The sequence below is a fragment of the Eubalaena glacialis genome, chromosome 1 (assembly GCF_028564815.1).
Source record: "Eubalaena glacialis isolate mEubGla1 chromosome 1, mEubGla1.1.hap2.+ XY, whole genome shotgun sequence".
Classification (NCBI taxonomy): Eukaryota; Metazoa; Chordata; class Mammalia; order Artiodactyla; family Balaenidae; genus Eubalaena; species Eubalaena glacialis.
The window spans coordinates 125,486,146-125,512,608 of NC_083716.1; the positions used below are offsets into that span (position 1 = coordinate 125,486,146).

At 42.7% G+C, this 26,463-nt stretch overlaps 1 protein-coding gene across 4 annotated transcripts in view; it reads right to left on the bottom strand.

Annotated features, from left to right (window-relative positions):
* Nucleotides 1–26,463, bottom strand: part of NCKAP5 (NCK associated protein 5) — a 1,042,158-nt gene that overhangs the window by 885,847 nt on the left and 129,848 nt on the right. For all 4 annotated transcript variants that reach the window (XM_061199363.1, XM_061199362.1, XM_061199388.1 and 1 more), the window contains exon 2: nt 8,810–8,939. In XM_061199363.1, coding sequence (XP_061055346.1) covers nt 8,810–8,878 — 69 coding nt within the window. In that variant the 5' untranslated portion in view covers nt 8,879–8,939. The remainder of the gene's footprint in view (nt 1–8,809; nt 8,940–26,463) is intronic.

Below are 26,463 nucleotides of genomic sequence, written 5' to 3' on the forward strand. Positions count from 1 at the left end.
TATAATAATAAAAACTTTACACACACATTAGACTCATCCTGGGGCAAACCAGAAAAGCAGGGTGTCATCTAGTCTCCCAACCTTCCCAACCAGCACTCAGTGCCTTCTCCAGGTAGTTCCATCTTCTCCCATATCCAGTGTCTCCTGCTGGTGGGTGCTTGCCCATGAACGGCTTCTCACTGGTACAGTCACTCACTCATTCATTCATTTCACGGAGTGTTTTCTACGCGTCAGACTTTAGGGATGCAAATGTGAGTATGACAATGCTCTTGTCTTCAAGGAGCTTACAGTTCAGTTCAGTCAGGATTGACTGTGCTCCCCAGGGGACAATCAGCCATGTCTGGAGACAATTTTGGTCATCACAACTGAAGGAGGAGAGCTATCGGCATCTAGTAGGTAGAGTCCAGGGATGCTGCTACACATCCTACAAAGCACAGGACAGCCACCACAGCAAAGAAATTCAGGCTCCAGAATGTCAGTAGTGCCTCGGTTGAGGTTCTACAGTAGACAGGCATGTGCCCAAGTGGTAAATACAGAGATAATGGTCAGCAGTGAGTATTACGGCAACTCAGGAAAGGACATTTTAATAAGAACTTGGGAAGATACCATTACGATGGCAGTCTGCCTGATTTTCAGTGATTAGAGAAAGGAAATAAGAAGGGAGAGAAGACTCATTCAGGGGGGAGCCATCACCGTAATAAAGGCAGACCCTCCTTTGGGCCGCATCAGATGAAGGAGCACCAATTGCAGAGGGTGGGCAAACAAATGACATATTTTGGGAATCTCCTCATGGGAAATGATGCTGGCTCCCTAACCATCTCCATCAGCCAGTGGCCCAGTCAAAAGAAGGTACAGCCATTTGGTAGGATCATCACTCAAGTTATAAAGCCTGTTGCATACTGGGGGTGCTATATTTGGAGGTGCCCCATCATTCACCAGTTCCTCCCTACTCTACTGCCATTCTAATCAATAATTCACCTTGGCTTGTACATGTCACACCACAATCAGTCCTCATACGGCTAAAAATATTAAATTACAGATCTATGATATTATATATATGTATATATCATATTATATATGTATATATCACACATATATATATATATATATATATATATATAAAATAAGTTTTAATCTCTATAGAAGTTGGTTCCAAGACCTGGTTAATCTGAAAAAGCACAAGACGAGAAATTAAGCCTAGACCAAGTTTCGACACATGCATTTCTTATTCTTTATAACCCTCCCCCTCCAACCTCTGCCCCTTTGACAATTCTTTTGTCAAAATCAGGCTTCTGATATCAGGAGGCAGAAATATGGCAGATGTGCTAAAGGACATGTAAACCTCTAGCCCTGCTGAGGCTGGGGCTCTTTAAGGTTGGGAAGCATCATGTGAGGGGCTCCCAGTCACTGGTAAAAAAGGTTTTCTGCTTCCAAGCTGTACAGCACAGCGTAGTCTAGAGGTAGACACACCTGAGTTGAAATCCCAACTCTGTCACTCACTCTAATTCCCTTTGCAGTCCTATAGCCTTGAGGAAGTTGATGAGCTTATTAAGCTTCTGATTTCTCATTTGTAAACAGGAATAATTAGAGTTCTTACCTTAAAGGGTTATCCTGAGTATTAAATGACAGTTTCCACCTAAAGCATTGAGCGGAGTGCCTGGCACACAGTAAGCCTTAAAAAATTGCCACTATTATTACTAAGGGAAGGAAGCCCTCCTGGTTGACATTCGATGCATGATTCTCTGCCTGAACACTGTCTGCTAAGGTGGCTTCTGTGTTCGACTCAGCCAGCCCCACTGCTGACACACACCAGGCCCACCACTTGGGCATATTCTACATCTGCTCCTCTGTCCTATTCTCCATTCATACTCCGTCCTCAGCAGCAGCATTGTTCAAATCTTTAATTTCCCTCCCAGCGTTGTTCTTGCTGGGTTCTGATCTCTTTCTGTTTGTCCGGAGCCCCTTTACAATGCTTAGCAACCAGGTGTTGTGGGCCGTGCCCACCTGGCCAAGCCTCCCCTGTCTTCCCCCAGCTCATCTGCCCCAAATCTATCCATAGTCCCCAAGGATCTGTGCTGCTGGAGGGCAGCTGGACAGGGCATTTCTCCAGCGTTCTCTTGACCTGCCATGATGGGCTCAGCTAGGCTGGTGGGCAGATTCACTGGGTAACTATCCATATAAGGATCTTACACTTCTTAAACTCTACCACTGCCCACTTTCAAGGGGAACAGTCAAAGATTCAGCATGCCACTTTAGAAAGGTTACTAGCCCACACCGAAGCTGGCCTGTTCTCCACTGTTGCTTTTTCCTTCAAAAGAGGCCTTGGTTGGATCCTCAGACATCACCACACCTTCCAACATCTGGCTCTGGTGCATGGCCTGTTCTTAGGACATCTAGGAGACGGCTAAGAGAACTGTCCTTTTTCTAGGGGGAATGAAGCAGTCGGGAAGTAAAAAGCTCTCTCTCATTCCTTGACCCTCCTCCCCTTGATGCTCACTTGGGAAATCTCAAACAATCTTGACATCAGAGAACAAACGTCAGGCTTCCCAGAGGGCAGCTTGGTCTTTGCCCAGTGGTCAGAGGCACTGAGTAAACCCTACTTTATATATGCTTCCTTTAGTAGAAGGGGTCAAGGGTAGCTGGGATTTGAGTAGCTAGAAACCTTCTCCAGCAACCTGGTAGTTTCTGCACAGCACCCCTCTGGTGAAGGGTAGTCTAACTATAGCACCAACAAAGTAGGGGTAGCTACAGAAATGCCTGGAGCATGTACAAGATGCAGATATTTTCCTGAGTACTCACAATCCAACGGCTGCTGTGAACAACACGAACCGTGCCCGTACTTTGCGTTTAGAAAAAGTCTCAGCGAGTTTGGAGCTGTCTAAAACCTTTCCCTTTCCTCAACTTCTTGAGGACCTGCATCTTTGCATGACAGCCTCAACCCGCCTCTTTGCCTGCCTCGGGGTACTATCTGTCCTGAGGGTAAACACAAATCACTACTCAGAAAGTTAGCACTCAGGAAAAGCCGACCTGGACCCTCAAGCTTCCCATTTCTCTAACGTGTGCAGATAGCCTTCAGAATCCAGCCCGCTGCTGTCTTTGTAAATAAAGTTTTATTGGTACATAAGCCCCACCCACTGATTCCTGTCTTGTGTGTGTCTGCTCTCCGCCACAACCGTAGAGTTGAATTGTTGCGACTGCTCCTTGAGCCTGCAAAGCCTCAGCTGTTCACTCTGTGGCCTTTTACAGAGTTTGCTGACGCCAGTCACTAAATGGGGTGGCGGGGTCGGGGGGGGGGTGGGGACGGAATAACTGAAGATAAAACAACAGAAATTTAAATTTGCGTGTCAGTCAGGGCTCTGTCTGTGCGTGTGTGTGTGTGTGTAGATAAAGAGATTTATTACGAGAGAATGTTCTTGTGATTACGGAGGCTGAGAAGTCCCATAGCTGTCTGGGAGCTGGAGGCCCAGGAAAGCTGGTGGTGTAGTTGACTCCAAACCCCAAGGCCTGGGAACCAGGGAGCCAATGATACAGGTCTGAGTCCAAAGGCCTGAGAACCAGGAGCACCCATGTCTGAGGACAGAAGAAGGTGGATGTCCCAGCTCACGCAGAGAGCAAATTCGCCCATCCTCTGCCTTTTTGTTCTATGCAGGCCTTCAACAGATCAGATACCCACCCACACTGGTTAAGGGAGTCTTCTTTGTTCAGCCTACCAATGCAAATGCTAATCTCTTCTGGAAGCATCCGCACAGACACACCCAGAAATAATGTTTCGCCAGCTATCTGGGTATCCCTTAGTCCAGCTGAGTTGACATATAAAATTAACCATCACAATTCGATATAAGGAAGAAGTTTTCCTGGGAAAAAAATAATTCAGCAATGAAATGAGTTGTCACCAAGGGGTTTAGGACAATCTCCTTGGGTTGCCTTTCTTCTCTTTTTTTTTTAAATTTATTTTTAGTTTTTGGCCATGCCATGCAGCATGTGGGATCTTAGTTCCCCAACCAGGGATTGAACCCGTGCCCCACGCACTGGAAGCGTGGAGTCTTAACCACTGGACCCCCAGGGAAGTCCGTCTTTCTTCTCTTCTATCCCAATCTTCACCTACCGAATTCTCACCATTGCTTTGAAGCACAGCTCTAACAACAGCTACTGCATGGTGCCTCCTTACATCCTCCCAGAATGATCTCAAGTCCTGTCACTGTCAAAGTCACACCTGTGTATCTTCTCCATGTTATGTTATTTTTCCTGCTTATTAGATCAGCTTCTACAAATAAACTGTAAACACTTTGAGAAGGAGTATTTCCTCATATCAGTCAGGGTCGCCCTGCAGGAAAAAGATGACACACTCAAACCATTTAATTGAGGAGATTTTGGTAAAGGAACTATTGATTAAAGTGTGGGCAGACCTAAAGCAAACGAACATGAGATGGGCTGGCAACACCCAGGAGTCATTACTACCAAAAAGCCTGAAGGGGCCTGGGGAGAGAGAAGGTGCCAGAACGCAGAGACCTGTGGTTGTAACTGCAGCTAAAGTTGCGGGAGAGAGTTGCCCAACGAACGCTGTGGCCCTAGGGAGAGCAGTCCAGTCACTCTGGTCCACAGCCAGGCAGGGAGAGAGCAGGAAAACAATTACCTCGACTTCTCTTTCCTCCCAACCTGTGATGTCCTTCTAGGTCATCCCATTGGCCAAACTCAGTGAGATGTCAGAAGGCCAGGGATTCTTTTAACAAGGTCCACGTGGTACATCCTCCAGGGGTGCCCAGCCAGGTAGAGAAGGATGGACTGGATCTGGAGGGGGAAATGGCAACTATCCAGCACATCCCATGGCTACTAAAGCATCTTAAATATAAAGCAGGTTTTCAGTGATGTTTGTTGATCGACAGAGTTAATGGGAGCCTGTGGAAGGCCTAATTACTCTAATGATTTGGATGCCAACCATCCAGAGGCTGAAGGATGAATTGAAGGACCTGTGAGGGGGCTTCCCTGCTGCCACGAGTCTATCAAAACTGCACTCTGTCAGATGTGAGGATCTAGTATGGCCACCGTTTTGTCTTCCTTTCAGTGGGGGAGAAAACATTGGGGTACCACATGGAATTCATCACTCATGAGAGACTGTTACTCCTATCTGTGCTTAAAAGCAAAAGGTATTTTCCCCCCAAATTAAAAGAGAATCTTTGCTCTTGAAATGTGAGCTGGAAAAACGTTCACTCCCCGGCCTGCTCAGCAGCTAAATGCTACGACAGCTACCAGTGTCAGATAGCTATACACGCAGCCTATTTGCAGGGATGATTCCTGAAAATAAAAAAGCAGTGTGAAATGCTGACTTTTTCTGATCAAAAAGCATCCTGGGGTGGGCTGAAGAGTTTTGGGTCAGGAAGAGGCCCCAATTTCTGGGGTGATTTTTATTGTTATCAGAGAGAAGACTGTACTTTCCACGAACACGTGGCTACTTGGCATACTCCTACCGGGAGAGGCCAACGTGTCGTCGCTTGTCTTTCTCTCGGTGTCTTTACCCGTCACATGGAAACATATTTTTCATTTCAGTTTCACTTCCCCTGTCACGTTCTTCTTTAAAAGGATGATTCATCAAGTCAAAAATCAGCAACATCAAAGAATACTTTAGCGTTACTAGCACGCCCAGACACACACACACACACACACACTCTCTCTCTCTCAAACCCTCCCATGTGTCACATCCTGAAAGCAAAATTGTGACTAAGGACCACAAAGTCACATCCCCCAGCTGGAGTTTTTTTTCAGTATTTGGACTGTGAGGTTTTTTTATTCTGTGGTTCCTCCAGCACAAAATTTTTAAAACTGTTGCAGGGGAGCTACTCAACACTTCAGGGTTTGATTATGTCAAATAAAAAGTGTAATGAAGTTAATAGTGCCTTATTCTTGCAGTACATTCTAAGGAATTTTTGCCTGCAAAATCTGAAAGTGGAAATTACCTCTGGGCCCTCTGACTCTCAAAAATATGGGTCATAACGATTACAGCAGTGGAATGTCAAGACTGAAGAGTTTAGTATGTTTCTCTTTCCCCTGCTCAGTTTTCCAAAGGATCGTCTCTTACTGGATTATTATTAGAGAATGAAAGACAAAGAACTGAAGTGACAGGTCTCACTTCTACTCTTGGTTGTATCCTACTTGTGCAGCCTCAGGAAAAGCGTTTAAACTTGCTGATTATTAACTACTTTTTCTGCAGAGTGAGGGGACTGGATAACCCATTCCCAATTTGGATTCTACGATTTAAAAATAACATAGAATAGAAAAAAATAAATAAATAAAATAAAAAATAAAACTAACATAGAATAGAATAGAATAATAAAATTAAAAAAAAATGACTTGGGAATGAAGAGTGCGTGATATGATGCCAGGTGTTTCTTTCTTTTTTTTTTCCTTGTGTTTCCCAGCAACCCTGATCTAGAATCATCTCTGTGTGCTTCTTGCCTAGTTATTTGTGCGGTTTCGGCGCAGAGCCAAAGAGGAGGACAGGTCTTGGGTTCAAGTCCTTTACAGGTCAGTCAGCTTTGATCTCTTCCCACATTTGTGTCTGTCTCTCTGACAGTCACAGTAAAATTCACTAGGGTCTTTCAATGGGTCTCACACCCTAAAAACCAATCCTCTTGCTGTCATTGCCCCAATAATGGCATCTTATGTGAGGGAAGAACATAACAGTAAAACAGAAGGCAAAATCATAGTCACATGGCCTACCCTGTATAACGATGAATAGCATTCAAGCATCCCTGTACCTTGAGCCACATAGTCACAGGAGAACGAATTCTTTTTCAGGATTTTCCCAACAGGCACATGCAAATGTCACATTCAATCTGCCTCTAGTAAACAAGGAAGACATTTCACTAGTGTAATAACTCTCCTAGGCATCATTTAGGGAGATTTAACAGGATGACGTTTCTCAGCTGGTACCAAGCAACAAGTTCTCCTTTTCCCAACGTTCTTTTATGCTGTAAATCAAGAAACAGATCCACAGTCCCCACAAGACTCAGGCTAGAGCCACATGCCAATGGGAACGCAAGCTTGCTTTGGGATTTTCAGCCAGCACAGGTAATACGACGGCTTTGATTTATGCCCACAGTCAAGTCTGTCCCTAAGGAAAATTTAAACATGGCAAAAATTTCATTGAATCTCCTTCTCTGATTTTCAGATGCCCAGTGCCCTCGTGATAATCCACGTCCCCTCCCCTCCTTGCCCCAGCCCAGCCTTGCATGCTGGCACTCTGTGCTCTGCATCCTTTTCTTTAGCAACTCCCTCAACAAAATTCTGCGCATCTGTCTGACATCTGGGAATGATCCAAGACCTTTCATTAATGAGTGCTACTGTGAATGATTAAAAGACAATAGCTTAGCATGCTTGCTTTTATAGGGTCTTTGTATCTTCTCCGGGACCTAAGGCCAAATTGGGGGCTTTAGGGATTCATCAGCAAGGATGATACTTCTGGGTTAAGAGAACCTTTCTTGGGCTGCTCCTACTATGCATACTACATGAGTGCCTAGCTAGGCATAAGACAGACCTTACTGGCAGGTTGATATGTAAGAAGTGTTTCTTTTGGCAAAGAAAAAAAGGAGAGGCTGAGAAATTATCTTTTTATCCTAAGTTTCCCTAGAAGTTGCAAAGGGTATAGACATATAAACACACACACACACACACACACACACACACACACACACTATTTTCACTGCACTGTACCTGGAGACAGAAAGACCTCAGAACTGAGAAGAGGGCATGCAGACTGGGAGGAGAACTTAAAATCCTATAAGAGCTCTTAGCCTCTGAAGGTATGCTGCTCAGTGCAGAGCTCACAGAGACACAGAAGAGCTAGACACAAAAGTTAAAAGCAACTCTTTTCTCAAGTCCCAGAAACTCACATTTATGAACAGTTTGTGACGTGAAGCCTCAGCAGTCACAGGGTAAATAGCTAATCTAGACACTGACAGAGCAAGACCTACAGCAGCAGAATTGGAAAAGGGCAACTAATAAATCAACAAATATTTTGTTGGATACCTACTCTGACCCCAACTCCAGGCCAGAAGCTGGGAGGACACAAATGAATAAAGCACATCCCTAAATGTCACGCCAAAGAAGGTACTAAGCTACATTTCTACTTGAGTAGATGACCAAAAGAGTAAGGAATGACTTGCTTCATTTGATTTCTTACTCTGTTCAGATGCATCATTGCCTTCCCAAACATCTCAGCTCAGACTGTGAAGGAACGGCCAACCTTCAGAAGTCAGTGACTTAGTCTATTTCCTTGGACTAACCAGATTCTCATACACGAAAGCAAACCCAACCAAATTGTTAAGAATGACGCTCATCAGTATTCAAACTTTCAGAAAGAAAGTCTATGGACCATTGAACAAATTTACATACCCAAGATCTCAGAGATTTTCTTCGCTCTTCAGTATCTGAAACTCTACTGCATTCTTGTTCAACTTACCCCCAGAGTTAAGATAAATGGGTGATAGAACAACTATATACTAGCTTGGCATTTGGTATCAGCTGTACAGTAGTGTTTTTGTATGGGTTAAAGTTTACTTCAGCTGGAATTAATGTAATTATATATAATGCTGACAGATTATGACATTTGCCTATTAGGACACTATACAAACATTCCAATAGTTTGCTGGCTTTTGACTTTGTAAAAAATAAGTGAAACAAAAATCCCAGGAGATATTGCTAATGGGGTAACTGGAATAGAGGTTTTGAAAGCACAGGGTTCAGGAAATCACAGTCAAAGAATAATGCATTTTAAGCCAAAACATACAGTGGTAAATGAATATTTAGTACTTACCACAAGACTGCTATCTAGAGACAGCCTTTTTCCAAAGTCCCTTTTCTCAAGCTGTCTCTTTCCCTCCATGAGTGAAGTTATTTATTTTCCTTTGTGATTTATAAGAATTCCCCTTCTGTTTCCAGGGTCACTGCAAAAAGTGAACATGTGTTTTACTATCCGAGCGAACAGTGTTTAGACCCCTGTTGTTCACTTTCTAACCAGGAGCAAGTGTTGAAGCCAAAAATACCCAGACCCAAATCATAAGTTTAGAACTGGGCTCCCTCGACTCCAAAACCCTCTCCCGCTGCCAAGGTCAGAGTCGTCTTTACGGAGGCCCCTGTGTTTTCACAGGTTTTACTAATGGAGTTGCGGAATGGGTTTGCAGGTCTAATCAGCAGACTGTGGAAAAAAGCAAACAGTCAGTTTCATGCCACACTTGCTTCACACCCGTCCTCTCTCTATCCGCCAGCATCATTCTGTTGCTGTGCACAGGGATGCGGTCCGCAGATTCCATGAGAGCAAATGGACGAAGCCATGCTCCATATCCAAGAGCTGTTGAGTCCAAGGCCCAGGAAGGGGAGACTGAAACATGAACATTACTGTCAATATTTAATTTAAAAATACTTAATTTAAACCTATTTAAGGAACATTACAAGAGACATTTGCTTTGGGAAAGGTTGAATCAGCATGAATGGTCATGGCATCATTATCGTGAGTAAGTATTTGAGCACCCACTGCATTTCACCAAATCAGATAGAGTTAATCCCTGCACTCCACTGAGATTGCTTGCTCTAGAATGACTCGGTATTCTGGTTAGTAAGGATGCGTTAGATGTATTAAACACTAGCTTCCAGTTTTTACCAAGATGTAAAATGCTTGAAATGAAAGAAATAGGTTTGAACCCAGACTTTCCTACCCATTAGCCAAGTGACCTTGGACAAGTCATTTAGGATCTCTGAAGCTCATCTTCCTCCACTGCAAAAACAGGTAACAAATGGCCATCAAACGATGTATATAAAAATGGTTTAAAGGCAATAAATGACAACTTACATTTAAGTTCTAATTATGCACGGATAACATTAAAAACCAGTTAACCTTAAATATAAGTCGACATAATTTAATATGCCTTTGATGACTCAGAAGGCACTTTGAGGTACAGAAATTGCTCATAATTCGCAAAAAACACATTTTATATCAGCCATTGAACTGCTGACATAGAAGAGCTGAGCTTAATAAAATGCTATACCAATCAGTTTCTGACACAATGGAGAAGAAATATTTTTTAGAATTATTTCAACTGCTCCAAGTTTAACGGGGATGCAACAGACGCAACCTCACAGCCCATACACAGAATGTGGCCTCTTTCTCTTGGTTTCCTCTACGAGGAAGAGAGTTGAGACAGCTGTGCCCCAGGCAGGGTTTGCCCACATTATAGTCAGTTGTAGGAGACTGATGGGCTTCTTTCCCATTTTAATCATTCCATCTCTCACTTTCAGGAACACTCATTTTAATTCACTACCGGTCCGCTCAGAAACTCCACTCTGACTTCAGGATAAAATCCAAATTTTTCAACATCATGTTCAAGGTCTAATTCCTGCGAACCAGTCTTTTACAATCTCCAAACACACGAAGAACGTTCCCGAAACCACACTTCGGATCATACCTCCATCTGGTCTAATCCTCCCCTTGCCCCAGTGCCTGGCTCAGATCCCCGATCCTTCCCAAAACCTTCTGCATCACTCCATTTGGCAACGATTCCTTTCCCTCCCAAGGTTCATAGAAGTCCTTAGGGACCTTAGTAATCACCTTCATCACCTGGGGCAGTTCTTTAAATATAGTCAGTTCTTAATATCTGCTTGTTGGTAGGGCCTAAGAGTTAAAAACCAACAAAGCACTGGCAGCATTTGCCAGAAGAAAGTTAGTTCTATGCTAATAGTATAGGCCAAACGATTAGTTAACTGAAATTTATTTGGGGGCTGTCTTTCGTGCTTTCAGCTGTTCCCACCCACTTTGCAGCCCCCTTCTCATCCCCGGGACTCTATGCTTTGGTGGCTCAGAATACTCTCTGTGATGATCAATCCAGCTACAGAGTCTACTCAGGCCCTGAGAATCCCCCGTCCAACAAAAGCATGCCCTCCTGAATCTTATATTCCCAAGAGCCTTGGGGTTTAATAGCTCACAATAGATGATACTTTGGCATTTAGCTCATGTTTACTAAGTGCCTAATGAATGGAGGACTCAGTACTTTGATGTTGGTGACACAGCACGTAAATAGAGACCAAGCCCCTGCCTTTGTGGAGATTACATTCTAGTGGGAGGATACAGAAAACAAATAAGCAAACAACTCCAAACCACGATCGGTACCTGCTATGAAGGAAACAATCCCCCATGACTGGTGTAACCGAGGGTCAAGTGTGTGAAAAGGGAAGCAAAGTTTAGACAGAATGGTAAGGGTATGAGCTGCCATATAAAAACATGGGTAGAGAGCAGTCCAGGGCTTCCCTGGTGGTGCAGTGGTTAAGAATCCGCCTGCCAGTGCAGGGGACATGGGTTTGAGCCCTGGTCCGGGAAGATCCCACATGCCATGGAGCAACTAAGCCCACGTGCTACACCTACTGAGCCTGCACTCTAGAGCCCACATGCCGCAACTACTGAGCCCACACGCCGCAACTACTGAGCCCACACTCCACAACCACTGAGGTTCCCGCACTCTAGGGCCCACGTGCCACAACTACTGAGCCCACGTGCTACAACTACTGAAGCCCATGCACCTAGAGCCCGTGCTCTGCAACAAGAGAAACCACTGCAATGAGAAACCCGTGCTCTGCAATGAACAGTAGCCTCTACTCGCCAAAGCCCACGCACAGCAACAAAGACCCAACGGACAAAGACCCCAAAAAAAAAAAGCATTCCAAGGTAGAGGGGCCAGTCTTTCTGCTGGGAAGGAGCTGGTAAAGAGGTTTGTGTGCCCTAAAGCAAACTAGGAAGAGAATGTGTGAAAAAAGCTCTGAGATTTAAGTAACAACTAGTTCACACAGGGTCTTATAGGCCAAGGTGACTTGTTTGTTCTAAACACAATGGTTAATCTTCAGGTTTGATTCTCTACTTCACTCCTTACTTGCTGATCACATTAAATTATTTAACCTATTTAAGCTCCAGTTGATTCATCTATGAAAGGACACTAATAACAGGGCCTTCTTCCTAGTAGGGTTGTTTTGATGACTAATGAGATGATCCACTGAAAGATCACATAGCAGGACTGAAACCAAGTCCCCCTAAAACCGTGTTCCTCCGCTGAGTTTATGATTCAAGTCTCTATCCAAAACGTTATTCCTTTTCTTGTCCAACACCTGTTCTCCTCAAGATTGAGGAGTATCAAAGGAAAGGGGGGATTGAAACCAAGCAGGACCCTGTGGGGCTCCTGGGTACAAATCTTTTCCGTGTCCCCCTATTTTGTAGGAAATATGCTTCATTCAGCTTCCTTAACCTTCCCTGAGTCCCAAAGGGCAGATTCAAACAGTTGCTAATCAGGGAAGGGAAGGAATGCAGAAACAAGGGAGGAGTAGTCAAGAAACAATAGTGCAGCCTTGGGGCAGGGTCCTGGTTCCCCCTCAAGGAATATACAGAACAGTATCTTTGAGCTCTTCTGCAGGAACTAAGGCCCCCAACCAGGTGGAGGATAGTAACTTCAGGCTGAGCTCGAGATTCCTGGAGCACCGCCCTGTTATCTTACCACCAACCAATCAGAAGAAAGTCACACACCCTACAGCCCTCACCCCAAATTTTGCCTATAAACACTTTTTCCCAAAAACCATCAGGGAGGCTTCCCTGGCGGCACAGTGGTTAAGAATCTACCTGCCAATGCAGGGGACACGGGTTCGAGCCCTGGGCCAGGAAGATCTCATATGCCGCAGAGCAACTAAGCCTGTGCACCACAACTACTGAGTCCGCATGCCACAACTACTGGAGCCTGCGTGCCTAGAGTCCATGCTCCGCAACAAGAGAAGCCACCACAATGAGAAGCCTGTACACTTCAACAAAGAGTAGCCCCCGCTCACCACAACTAGAGAAAGCCCACGTGCAGCAACGAAGACCCAACGCAACCATAAATAAATAAATAAATTTATTTATTTATTTAAAAAAAAAACAAAACATCAGGGAGTTCAGGGTTTTTGAGCATGAGCCACCCTTTCTCCTTGCTTGGCCCTGCAATAAACCTTTCCTTGCTCCAAAAATAAAATAAAGTAAATAAAGATCACATAGTAGGTAAGCTTTAAATGTTAGATATATTCATTATCCCTTCTGGTATATATGATTCAACTCATTAAGAAGCAACTCTAGTGACTGAATTTTTTGCTCTGTAATAAGCTGATGAAGCTGTCATTGGGAAATGGAGATCCTTTTGACAGTTCTTGAACAGGCTAGTCTGCTACGTGGAAGGCTGATTGAACAGCTTAACCTGGTCAATTTCTTTTCACGTTTTATGATGCTAATTATATAGGCAAAGATTGACATTCAAAACATTTAGCAACTGATACGGCATAGGTATTGACTGATCAGAAGGGCACAGTGAAAGGCAATAAGCAGTACAGCTATAGCAGTACATCCTGGCCAATTATCAGCCTAAGTATATGTACTACCTCTACCCCAAGTACTTGAAAATTTGTGAATTAAACCATAAAACGAGCATGGAAAGGATCAAAGTAAGTTATCCAAAAGGATCAAAGCAAGGCCACCCAAAAGAAACAAACGGCAACCAGGTTGTGTCAGTATGAAAAGAGGAGGGGCCCACAAAGGAAAAGTCAGGAAGGCTCATACACTCTGCCTCCAGCACCATGGGGGAAGAGAGTGCCCTCATGTATATAAACCCAACAAGGACTGCAGGTCTAGAGGAAAAATGAGTGTCAGCCCCCAAAGACACTTCGGTATGACACTGGTCATTTGTATTATCCAACAAACTCCCTTGCTCAGAGACCACTGTCATGAAACAACCTCCTAATTTTATTTGATTCCCATGTAGTTTTACTTATTGAAGAAGAATGTGTTGACCAGCAAATATAAGTAGGCAATCTTTTGGAGAGTTGCATTTTTAGTAAAAGTTTGCAATTTGGCATCCAACTGTTTATATTCATCATTTATGTATTTGTTTAGTATATGAGTCCGCTTGTGTGGTCATAACACAATACCACAGACTGGGTGGCTTAAACAATAGACATTTATTTTCTCACAGTTCTGGAGGCTGGAAGTTCAAGATCAAGGTGCTGGCAGGGTAGGTTTCTGGTGAGGCATCTCTCCTTAACTTGCATTTGCCTGCCTTCTCTGTGTATCCTCACATGGCCTTTTCCTTTGCACACATGCCTCCGGTGTCTCTTCCTTTTCTTATTAGGACACCAGTCTGATTGAATGAGACCCCTACTCTTATGATTTCATTTAACCTTAACTATCTCCTAAAAGGCCCTATCCCCAAATATAGGCACATTGGGGGTTAGGGCTTCAACATATGAATTTGGTTGGGGGGGGATACATTTCAATCCATAAGAGTTAGTTTCAGTCAGATTTCAAAGCCTGGTCACATCCCAGTGTAGCGAGTCACAAAAACTCTGGTTGTCAGTGGCTACTGCCAGACCCCCTCCCTCTCCACTGGTTATTGGACTGTGGATTTCACTACCACCACCGTCCACATCCGCCTTGCCCTGCTATAACTTCTCTCTACTGCAGGTCTAGAGGTGCAAACTACATTATCAAGACTTCTTAGTCGGTTGGTCAAGTTGGATTCTGCCGATAGGAGTCTGTGAGAGATCAGAAGGCAACAGGAAGGGAGAAGCCATTCTGCTTCCAGCTCCAGATGGGCAGGATCAAAAGCAGGGGCTACAGGCTCCGGTAACTTCCGTGATTCCTCCAACCACTCATCCTAAGAAAGGGCAGTAGTAGCTTCCCGACCTTTGAGTACCACCACCTATGCCTTTTGCCCCTCCAGCCCTTCCAACAGCTTCATAACCAATTCCTCACATTAAATCCCTCTCTGCTTGAAATACCTAGAGTAGTTTCTCTTTTCCAGGTTTGACCATGATTGAGGCGCACGCCATAGAGATTCCTTTGGACAGACAGCCAGCCTTCCTTGGGCAGTCCCTGGCTTCCTTCTTGTGAGCCTTCTGAAATAACAGCATGGAATTAAAAATTCTACTAGGCATTTAGCTCCTGGAGGGCAGGAACACTATTTTCTATTCTATGTTCTCCAGGGTAGTATTATAATGCCTGGTGCATAGCAACATGGTAGACACTCAATGAGCATTTGCTGTTTGCATGAATAAATGAATGCCTGAATGTTTACAGCTGTCTTCATGAATATATAAAGAGCTGAGCGGCAATATAACATTGCTAAAGCAAAGAAAGGCCATGCACATTTATAACACAGACATTACTTTCTGAGACAAACACACAGACATACCCAAGCCTCAAAGAAAACATTTTAGCATGATTTTTAAACCACTGTCAACCTAAACATTACTCCTTGGGCCCTGCCTGCACTTACAAAGCACCATAATCCAGTCGTGTTCATGTCTTTCCTATGGCTTCTCCCAACTCTGGTTATAAAGAGCACATATCTGCCTCCAAGTGATAGGTTGGATGCCTCTCCCTCCCTGCACGGGGATGGAAATGGTCAGAGAGTTTAAGGAAGACAGGCTATTAAGCATCATTTTGTGACTGATGGTCATTGATAGTGACCTCTGCTCACATACATCTCTTTCTAGCTGATTAAAATACTATTTCCTGGTATCAGTAGAAATCTGGGTTGGCCTTAATAAACTCTTTTTAATTTTCCTCACAGATAGTAATGGCTTTTCAGTGCCAGACAGATCCTTTAATATTCCTAAAGATGTTAGTAGTTTCTTTTTTCTGTTAGACTTTAAAAGACTGTATAATTTTCAGCGGACAAGAACCAAACAACACCGTTAAATAGAACCTCAAAGTTATATTTCCTCACATGCAATAGTCACACACACTCTCACACTCAGACATACACACTTACACACACACTCTCATACACTCACACACTTTCTGAGAATAGGTTTCTCCATCTCAATTTCTGCTTCTCTGATTCCCCCTCTCCTCATCCTTGCTTTGAAATGTTCATGGTTTGCCAGAAGAAATGGGGGAAAATGATAGCGCTGAAAGGCATTGGAAGATTTGGCCCCCAGCCCTCTTTGCCATGTACATTTGCGCATGTTCCCTAACTTCTGTGAATCTGCATTTCCTAATCTATCCTCCCCCAGATATTTTCAGGTTCGGAAGAGACAATGCATGAAAAAGCCCTTCCACACCTAGAGTCAAGATAGTTTTCAATCAGCTTCATTAAGCCACAAACAATGCAAAATATGACTGTGTGCAGCCTAATAGCATCCAGAGAGCAGAGACAGTGCCACACTCATTGGCATCTCCCTGGAGCACTCAACAAACTGGCTCCTACGTGATATAAACTCTACAAAGAGTAATTTCAGAATTGGATATGACAAGAACAGTGACAAAATCTGCTGACCAGGTAGCTCAGCAGATCTCCATCCTGGCTACTCCTTAGAAACCCCTGGGGAGCTTGTAAAATTCACCAACGCCCAGGCCCCATCCCAGATCACTGCAGTCTCTAGGGGCATGGGCACCGGCCCCCGAGTATGGGGACAGCAGCCGGGGATGGCAACTACTGGTTAGAGGGGTTGTTCTCAGACTTTGCTGCAGGTTAGAGTCGCCTGCGGAGTCACCAAAGAGCAAATAAATCAGGACTGGATCGCTAAGGGTGGGACCCACTCATCCTCCTTTTAAGACCCCTGAAAGACTCCAACACACAGCCAGTGGGGCACCAGGTTGAGAGGGTGAAGGTATGCGCCCTTTCTTGATCTCCCTCCCTGTCTCAAGGGCTGAGGGACACACAGTTGTTGAGAGCGGCAACTGCCTTTCTTGAGCCACTGCAACCAGCAATTCTTAGTTTGCAAACTCTGACCCCAAAGAAGAGAAACACTGGATACAGTTTGGACCTGCACCTTCCTCCTGCCCCACCCTCTCAGGTTCACTCATCATCTGCTTAAACTGGTCTTTTGCTTTGTGCAGAAAGTAATGTTGACTAAAGACAGAAGTATCCAATCTAGATTCCAAAATAGACAGCTAGTGGCAACGTGCTGTATAGCACAGGGAGCTCAGCTCGGCGCTCTGTGATGGCCCAGTTGGGAGGGAAGGGGCGGGGGAGGGAGGTCCAAGAGGGAGGGCACGTGCGTATGTGCATGACTGATTCACTGGTTCATGACTGCCGCAGAAACCAACACAACATTGTAAAGCCATTATACTACGATAAAAAAAAAAAAAATCTAGATTCCAAGTTAACATGCAAATGTCGTAGAAACTCAGGGTGAGGTCATCATATCACTTAGAAAAGGAGGGAAAGAACTTCCTATTCCAAGTGTAAGAATGGAAAATCTTGACGCTAATGCTCCCAAACCTGCTCACTCCTTTCTCCCCACTGTTCTCCATGAGCATCCTGCTCTCGTTTCAAAGTGCAAATAGCAGGAGGGAAAAAGAAGTTATGAATCTGTCAGATTTGCATAGAGCTACCAAACAGAACATTTGAAGCTCCTGTCAGCTTTGTACTGAAATCTTTTCAGCCCGATTAAGTCTACATAAGGGAAAGCAGTTGGTTTTCCTTATACTTTAAACACATACACACAACAGTTTCCTTTCGGAAGACATATTGGTGCAATAACTTTCTGCTATTGATACATCCATTCGTGAGTCATATGCATAAGGGTGTGTGTGCGTGTGCACACATGCTTGTGTACGTGTGTGTGAGTGTACACGTGTGTGTGTGTGAGTGTATACATATATGCATGTGTGTGAGAGTGAATGTGTGTGTATGCACATGCATTCTGACGGAACAGAAAACTACTGTCTCCGTTTTGGACAGAAGTGTAAAAAATACCAAATTATGTGACTTTCACTCATAAATGTCTACTAACAGCACCCTGAAATGGATTTAGAAAAGACTGAATGAGAACAGACTTCCCAAATACGGTATCCCATCCTTGCCAGATACATCAGCGGCTGGAAACACCCTCTGAGGGATGTGACAACGAGTTTTTTCTTTGAAGTGGAGGAAAATTTTGTATCATGATGAAAATTGGTTTTTTAAATTTTTTGAGGTATAGTTGATTTGCAATGTTATATTAGTTTAAGAAATATAACAGTGATTCAAAAATTTGATAGATTATCCTCCATTTACAGTTATTATAAAATATTGGCTATATTCCATGTGGTACAGCATATCCTTATAGCTTATTTATTTTATGCATAGTAATGTGTACCTCTTAATCTCCCATCTTGTCCCTCCCCGCTTCCCTCCCCGCAGTGGTGACCACTAGTTTGTTCTCTATCACTGTGAGTCCATTTATTTTTTGTTATATTCACTAGTTTGTTTTATTTTTTAGATTCCACATATAAGTGATAACATACAGTATTTGTCTTTCTCTGTCTGACTTATTTCACTAAGCATAATGGTTTCATGAGCTCCTGTTTATTAAACTTCTCACTCTGGAAACTAGTCAGTGGCTTATAGTTGATGATTTAAATGCTGGACGGACTCCTAAGAATCACTGTCCCATGACCCCCTCCTCAGATAAATGGCACCTCCAACACAGGGAACTAGGGATTCAGTGAAATCTGGGTCTGGAAATCTTGGCTATTGTTCAATATTGGCTATTGAACAGTTAAAGGTGAACAGTTAAAGAACTGATGTTAATGTGAACTAAGGTCCTAAGGAACAAAGGACAGGGAAGGCTCTTAGAACCTCTAAAATGTCCAAAATCCACTAATTTCCAACCTTTATTATTTAAATCTTTTAAAAACTGAGATATAATTCACATACCACAAATTCACATTTTTAAAGTGAACAATTCAGAGTCAACCCTTTCTACTACCCAGTACTTACTTATTTTTGGCAGAAACTGGGGATGTGCTACAGAAAGGCAAAGAAGTTCCCTTATCACTGCTTGGGCTTCATCAGATGTGACTGTCCAATGTCACCGTCCTCTTGGGTAGCAGCATCCAGGACAGTCCTGAGTTCAAACTCTCTAACTGAAGGGTTCTGTGACCCTGAGCAAGTTATTTAACATCCCTTGGCCTCCATTTCCTCATGGATAAAATTAAGATAATAGTAACAGCAATCATCTTAACAAAATTGCTCACAGGATTAAAATGATGCCTGTTTTAAAATATTGGAGTAAACATAGACTTAGAGAACGAACTTATGGTTACCGGGGTGGGCGGAAGGGTGGAGGGAAGGGATAGTTAGGGAGTTTGGGATTGACATGTACCCACTGATATATTTAAAATGGATAACCAGCAAGGACCTGCTGTATAGCACAGGGAACTCTGCTCAATGTTATGTGGAAGCCTGGATGGAGGGGAGTTTGGGGGAGAATGGATACACGTATATGTATGGCTGAGTCGCTTTGCTGTGCACGTGAAGCGGTCACAACGTTGTTAATCGGCTCTACTCCAATATAAAATAACAAGTTTAAATGGTTAAATAAATAAATAAATAAATACTAAAGTTCAAAATCCTCAAAAACATAAAATGAAATATTGGAGCAGATATTCAATAACTGCTAGGAATGACACAACAGAATTCCTTTCATTCAGAATTTGGTAATATTTATTTATTCAATATCTATTTTGTCCCAGGCCCTGTATCAGGCCCTGAAAAAAGACAGAGAGAAAGAGAAAGAAGGAGGAGGTGGAGGAGGGGGAGGGGAGGAGGAGGAGAAAAAAGGAGGGTGGGGAGGAGGGGGAGGGGGAGAAGAGGGGGAGGCAGAGAAAGAGAAGAAGAAGGAAAGAAAGAGACAAAGAAAGAAGAAAGGAAGGAAGGAAGATGGATCCTCAAATTTCAAGGAAGTTTAAAAATCTAAGAAGGAAGATTTATATGTCAATAGTAAAAAGTAAGGTTAAAAAATGTGAATGAAGGAGTGAATGGTTTCAGTGCAAAGAAGATTCACTTTTGGTTTGGATAATCCTGGAAAACTTGCCTTCATTGTCATTCGAGGCATTGCCAGTTAATTTCCAGACACAAACCATCGTGACATTTTTACAGTGTATGAACTAAAAAGCAAGAGACAGAATGGCAGGGGCTTGGACCAGGATAAGCATTTCAGCTCTGGCTGCTCTTCCGGAACCATCTGTTGTTTCTCTCCCAGTCTTTCTTTGTAAAGATTTTCCCCACTTTTTAGTTCCCTCCTCGGCCTCTTCTCCATTTATGGCTTGAAGAAAGGGTTGTAGTTCATTATGTGAAATGTCTACACATTGCCCATGAACTCTTAAGGGGAAAGTCAGTGTAGAAATGAAACAAATAAACACATTTTCAAAATAAATAAAGTGTGCACATAACTCCAGTGGATTGGAAGAATATTTAGATAAGTGGCTAGGGAAAAGAATTTTCACACTGTGTCATCTGCTAACACTGATGAGTTAATTAAATTAGAAAAATTCCACTGCCAAATGCGAAAACATCCAAATACGTGGGATGCTGGGGGAATTATAGACCTGCTACTAAATGCATTCTGTTCAAGCTTATTTTTTTCCTTTGAGAAGGCCACGCAGAGCTACACTTAAAAAACCAGCCAATTTCAAGAGAGTATTTTCCATCTGGGGCCAGTTATGGGAGAGTATGCTTTAAACTTTGCAAAGGCCTGCTGAGAGGCAACATGACTTGTTAAGGAAACAGTTTCTGAAAAGCAATGTTTTTGAAGATCCAGCAAAAGGTTTTTACCGTGACATCCCCATACATTGCTGAATTCATCATGCCATTAAATGCCTTTGCACACAAGTGAAAAACCAAAATGATTCAGGAAATGGATATACTAAAATCAATCAGAAGCCAATACATTTTTGCCAAGGCTTTAGCTGGTAATTAGAATATTTTCCCGACCTGGAAGCTTTTTTCACCTTATTTACTCTTCTTTTATAGTAACCTCCTTCCACAATTCCCCTGCCCCAAATAATCCTGATGTGAAAAAAATACTAAAAGCTTAGTAAATCAAAATTAAGGGATTAAGTCTTAAAAACCCATCAATATGCTGAAAACAATAGAAAGAATTCTTAATAAACCAAAAATGTAGAATATGACATTAAAGATGTCCTAAGTTGTAACAGCTGTCAAAATGAAAAGTATGAGAAATGTCTCAAAGATGCTTACCTTCTTTGATTCAGTGTTTAATTAAACTGAGTGCTATTCACTAGTGGGAAGGGAAGTGAGCTAAAATCTCTTTAAAAGGTAAAACAGTTGATGACCACCCACTTAAACTGATAGCTAGAAAGACTTAAGTTTAGGTTTTGCTTATGTGTGTATGTATGTACATGTATATATTTATACGTGTTATGTAAATATATGTATATGTGCTATACAAACACATATATCTATACCTATATATGTGTATATGGTCATTTTTTCTCTTTTCATTTCTCCCCAGTTATAGATAATAACAATCAAAACTTCTCATTATTTGGGCTTTTTTTTTTTCATGTGAGGGGTTTGTTTCTTTTTATTTGGGCTTTGAAGGCTCAGGAATAAGAGGTGTTCTATGGATAGCTGGGTAAAACAGTGCTTCTCAAATTCAAGAACAGGAATCACTGGTGGATCTCATTAAAATGCTGATTCTGATTCACTGGGTCTTGAGAAAGCCTGAGATTCTGCATTTCTAATAAGCTGATGCTCCTGGTCTGTGGACTGCACTTTGACAGTAAAAGATCTGAAACTTAGATAATTTATCTGTGTTTATGGAAGAGTGAAATTCTAAGAATCTTCTCATAAAGCTATGCTCACCTAGCTAGATGTTATAATGACCTAGTTCTTAACATAATCTAAGATCCTTCATGAACTATACAGTTTAGCTAATCACGTACAATAATTCTTGTGCTAACCTCTACTCACGTTTGGAATCCCAAATCCTGAGGGATCCCTCTTCACCTACCCACCAGTACAGTCATTGCCTCTAAAATAAACCCAACAAGTTTACTTAGTAAATTTTGATAATTACTTGAATCTACTAGTGACAAAAGCTCACAATGCGTTTCACAGCAACCCATTTCACATTTGGGTTTCTCGCATGGTTAGAAAGTTTCAGTCTGTCTCTTGGATTCTCACCCTCTGGGCACGGCCTCTGTTCCCTGGAGCAAATAAAAGCTCTCTCTTACTCAAGCACAGTACCCCCAGCTTCTTCAACATTTTCTCTTGGGAGAAAGTTTCCACAGCCCTCACCCTCTTTGTCACTGTCTCTGGTACTTGCTAGAACTTGATGAAATTCCATGAGATAATGTCTTTTATTCCAGTTCTTTTAAAAAAATTACATCATAATATATGCATTTATGCTCTTTGTAATAAAAGATAAAAGCAGTAAAACATGTATACAGATTATAATGTAAAGTTGTATACATTCACCGTCCCCCTATTTAACTCCTCTTCCCAGAGGTAATCGCTTTTAATAGCTTTTCTATTTCTTTAGCTGCAGAAATATGTAAATATATTAATATTGGTTTTTTCCATTCTATATAAATGGGATCAGCATCTATTATTCTGTGATATTTGTTACACCTGGTAGATTCAATACACATGGGCCTAATTCATTTTTCTTACAGCTTTGTATTATTCTATAGAATCAATGAGCAACAAATTGGTTATTAATTTATGAATAGAGATTTAGATGGACAGCGATATTTTCTGATTCTAGACGGTGCTGCCATGAGCACTGTATATGCCTCTTTTGTGCCTGTGGAAGTTTCTCTATAAAGTATAGATCTCTGAAGGTGGAATTATTGCTGAATAGAATCAATCTTAAAACTTTTCCAGGGAGGAGGAGTCAAGATGGCAGGGTGGGAAGACGCGGGGTTAGCTTCTCCCCACAGCTAGGGCATCTGCCGCGCACTGGTGGGGGACTCTGACGCCCAAGGAGACGGAACCCCAAAGCGAACCGGTAGGATGTAGGGGGACTGAGGGGGGAGGAGAAGTGGAGGCCGGATCGGATCTGCACCCCTGAGGCCGGGGAGATCAGGAGAGGCAGGTGGGAGGGACTCTCTGGGAAGAGTGGGAGAGGAGTGGAGAGGGCTCGACTGGCCCACTCAGGCTCAGGGAGCCTGCTGAGCTCCCAGGCCGATCCCCTGCCCTCCAAAGCCCCCTCCAGGCTGCGTGGGTCCTTGGGGGCATAGGAGGGAGACCGGGGAGATCAGGAGAGGCAGGCAGGAGGGGCCCTCTGGCAGGAGCAGGAGAGGAGTGGAGGGCGATTGCCCCACCCACTCGGGCCCGGGGAGCCTGCTGAGCTCCCAGGTCGGTCCCCTGCCCTTCGAGGCAGCTCCTCCCCACCGGCCGCACTGGTCCTGGGGGCATAGCAGGGAGGCCGGGGAGATCAGGAGAGGCAGGCAGGAGGGGTCCTCCCAGACCAGAGGAGCAGGAGAGGAGAGGAGGCGTTTGCCCTGCCCAGGAAGCCTGCTGGGCTCCCTGGTGAGGTCCCCTGCCCTCTGAGACCAGGGGTGGGGGGCACACCTGGGCCCCTTCTGTTCCTTCAGCCTAAACCCCACCCCCCACAGCCCCCAAGGCCTTTTCCAGCCCTGTGGGTCCTGCGCACTGGCCCCACCCACCACCCAAACCCTGCCCTTGCTTAGGCTCCGCCCATCACAGCAAAGGCCCTCCCCCCCCTTTTTTTTCTTTTCCCTCCTCCTCTTTTTTTTTTTTTTACTATTGTGGTACTGATTACCTTCCAGTTGTTGATTAATCTATATTTTAATTTTATATTCTTTCTAACATATCTGTTAGTTTCCTAGTCTAATTTTGTTTTTTACTTTGTTATTGCTCCTTTTTTTTTTTTTTTTGCTGCCTCACACAGGTTGCAGGATCTTGGTTCACAAGCCCGGGGTTGGGCTGAAGCTCATGGGTGGGACCTCCAAGTCTGAACCACTGGACTAACAGAGAACGTCAGACCCCAGGGAGTATTCAGCAGAGTGAGGTCTCACAGAGTTCCTCAACTCAGCGCAAAGACCCAGCTCTACCCAATAGCATACAAACTCCATTGTTGGAAGCCTCAGGCCAAACAACCAGTAAGAAAGGAACACAATCCCATTCATTAAAAAAAAAAATTGAGACAGCAAAAAAATATGTCATAGATGAAGGAGCAAGGTAAAAACCTACAAGACCAAATAAATGAAGAGGAAATAGGCAATCTATCTGAAAAAGAATTCAGAGTAATGATAGTAAAGATGATCCAGAATCTCAGAAATAGAATGGAGGCACGGATTGAGAAAGTACAAGAAGTGTTTAACAAAGATCTAGAAGAACTAAAGAACAAACAAACAGAGATGAAGAGCACAATAACTGAAATGAAAAATACACTAGAAGGAATCCACAACAGAATAACAGAGGCAGAAGAACGAAAAAGTGAGCTGGAAGACAAAATGGTGGAAATAACTGCCGAGGAGCAGAATAAAGAAAAAAGAATGAAAAGAATTGAAGACAATCTCAGAGGCCTCTGGGACAACACTAAACACACCAACATTCAAATTGTATGGGTCCCAGAAGAAGAAGAAAAAAAGAAAGGGTCTGAGAAAATATTTGAAGAGATTATAGTCGAAAACTTCCCTTACATGGGAAAGGAAATAGTCACCCAAGTCCAGGAAGCACAGACAGTCCCATACAGGATAAACCCTAGGAAAAACACACCAAGACACATATTAATCAAACTAACAAAAATTAAATTCAAAGAAAAAATATTAAAAGCAGCAAGGGAAAAACAAAAAATAACATCCAAAGGAATCCCAGAAGGTTATCAGCTGATTTTTCAGCAGAAACTCTGCAGGCCAGAAGGGAGTGACAGGATATACTTAAAGTGATGAAAGAGAAAAACCTACAACCAAGATTACTCTACCGAGCAAGGATCTCATTCAGATTCGATGGAGAAGTCAAAAGCTTTTCAGACAACAAAAGCTAAGAGAATTCAGCACCACCAAACAGCTTTACAACAAATGCTAAAGAAACTTCTCTAGGCAGGAAACACAAGAGAAGAAAAAGACCCACAAAAACAAACCCAAAACAATTAAGAAAATTGTAATAGGAACATACATAATGATAATAACCTTGAATGTAAATGGATTAAATGCCCCAACCAAAAGACACAAACTGGCTGAATTGGTACAAAAACAAGACCCATATATATGTTGTCGACAAGAGACCCACTTCAGGCCTAGGGCTACATACAGACTGAAAGTGAAGGGATGGAAAAAGATATTCCATGCAAATGGAAATCAAAAGAAAGCTGGAGTAGCAATACTCATATCAGATAAAATAGACTTTAAAATAAAGACTGTTACAAGAGATAAGGAGGGACACTACATAATGATCAAAGGATCAATCCAAGAAGAAGATATAACAATTATAAATGTTTATGCACCCAACATAGGAGCACCTCAATACATAAGGCAAATGCTAACAACCATGAAAAGAGAAATCGACAGTAACACAATAATAGCAGGGGACTTTAACACCCCACTTTCACCAATGGATAGATCATCCAAACTGAAAATAAACAAGGAAACACAAGCTTTAAATGACACAAGAGGCCAGATATATCTAATTGATATTTATAGAACATTTCACCCAAATGTGGCAGAATACACTTCCTTCTCAAGTGCACACAGAACATTCTCCAGGATAGATCACATCTTTGGTCACAAATCAAGCCTCGGAAAATTCAAGAAAATTGAAATCGTATCAGGCAACTTTTCTGACCACAACGCTATGAGATTGGAAATCAATTACAGGAAAAAAAAAACTGTAAAAACACAAATACATGGAGGCTAAACAGTTCACTACTAAATAACCAAGAGATCACTGAAGAAATCAAAGAAGAAATTTAAAAATACATAGAAACAAATGACAATGAAAACATGACGACCCAAAACCTATTGGATGCAACAAAAGCAGTTCTAAGAGGGAAGTTTATAGCAATACAATCTCACCTCCAGAAACAAGAAAAACCTCAAATAAACAGTCTAACCCTACACTTAAAACAACTAGAGAAAGAAGAACAAAGAAAATGCAAAGTCAGTTGAAGGAAAGAAATCATAAAGATTAGAGCAGAAATAAATGAAATAGAAATGAAGAAAACAATAGCAAAGATCAATAAAACTAAAAGCTGGTTCTTTGAGAAGATAAACAAAATTGATAAACCCTTAGCCAGACTCATCAGGAAAAAAAGGGAGAGGATGCAAATCAATAAAATTAGAAATAAAAAAGGAGAAATCACAACTGACACTGCAGAAATAGAAAGGATTACAAGAGGCTACTACAAACAACTATATGTCAATAAAATGGACAACCTGGAAGAAATGGACAAATTCTTGGAAAGGTACAATTTTCCAAGACTGAACCAGGAAGAATTAGAAAATATAAACATACCTATCACAAGTAATGAAATTGAAACCGTAATTTAAAATCTCCAACAAACAGAAGTCCAGGACCAGATGGCTTCACAGGCAAATTCTACCAAACATTTAGAGAAGAGCTAACACCCATCCTTCTCAAACTCTTCCAAAAGTTGCAGAGGAAGGAACACTCCCAAACTCATTCTACGAGGCCACCATCACCCTGACACCAA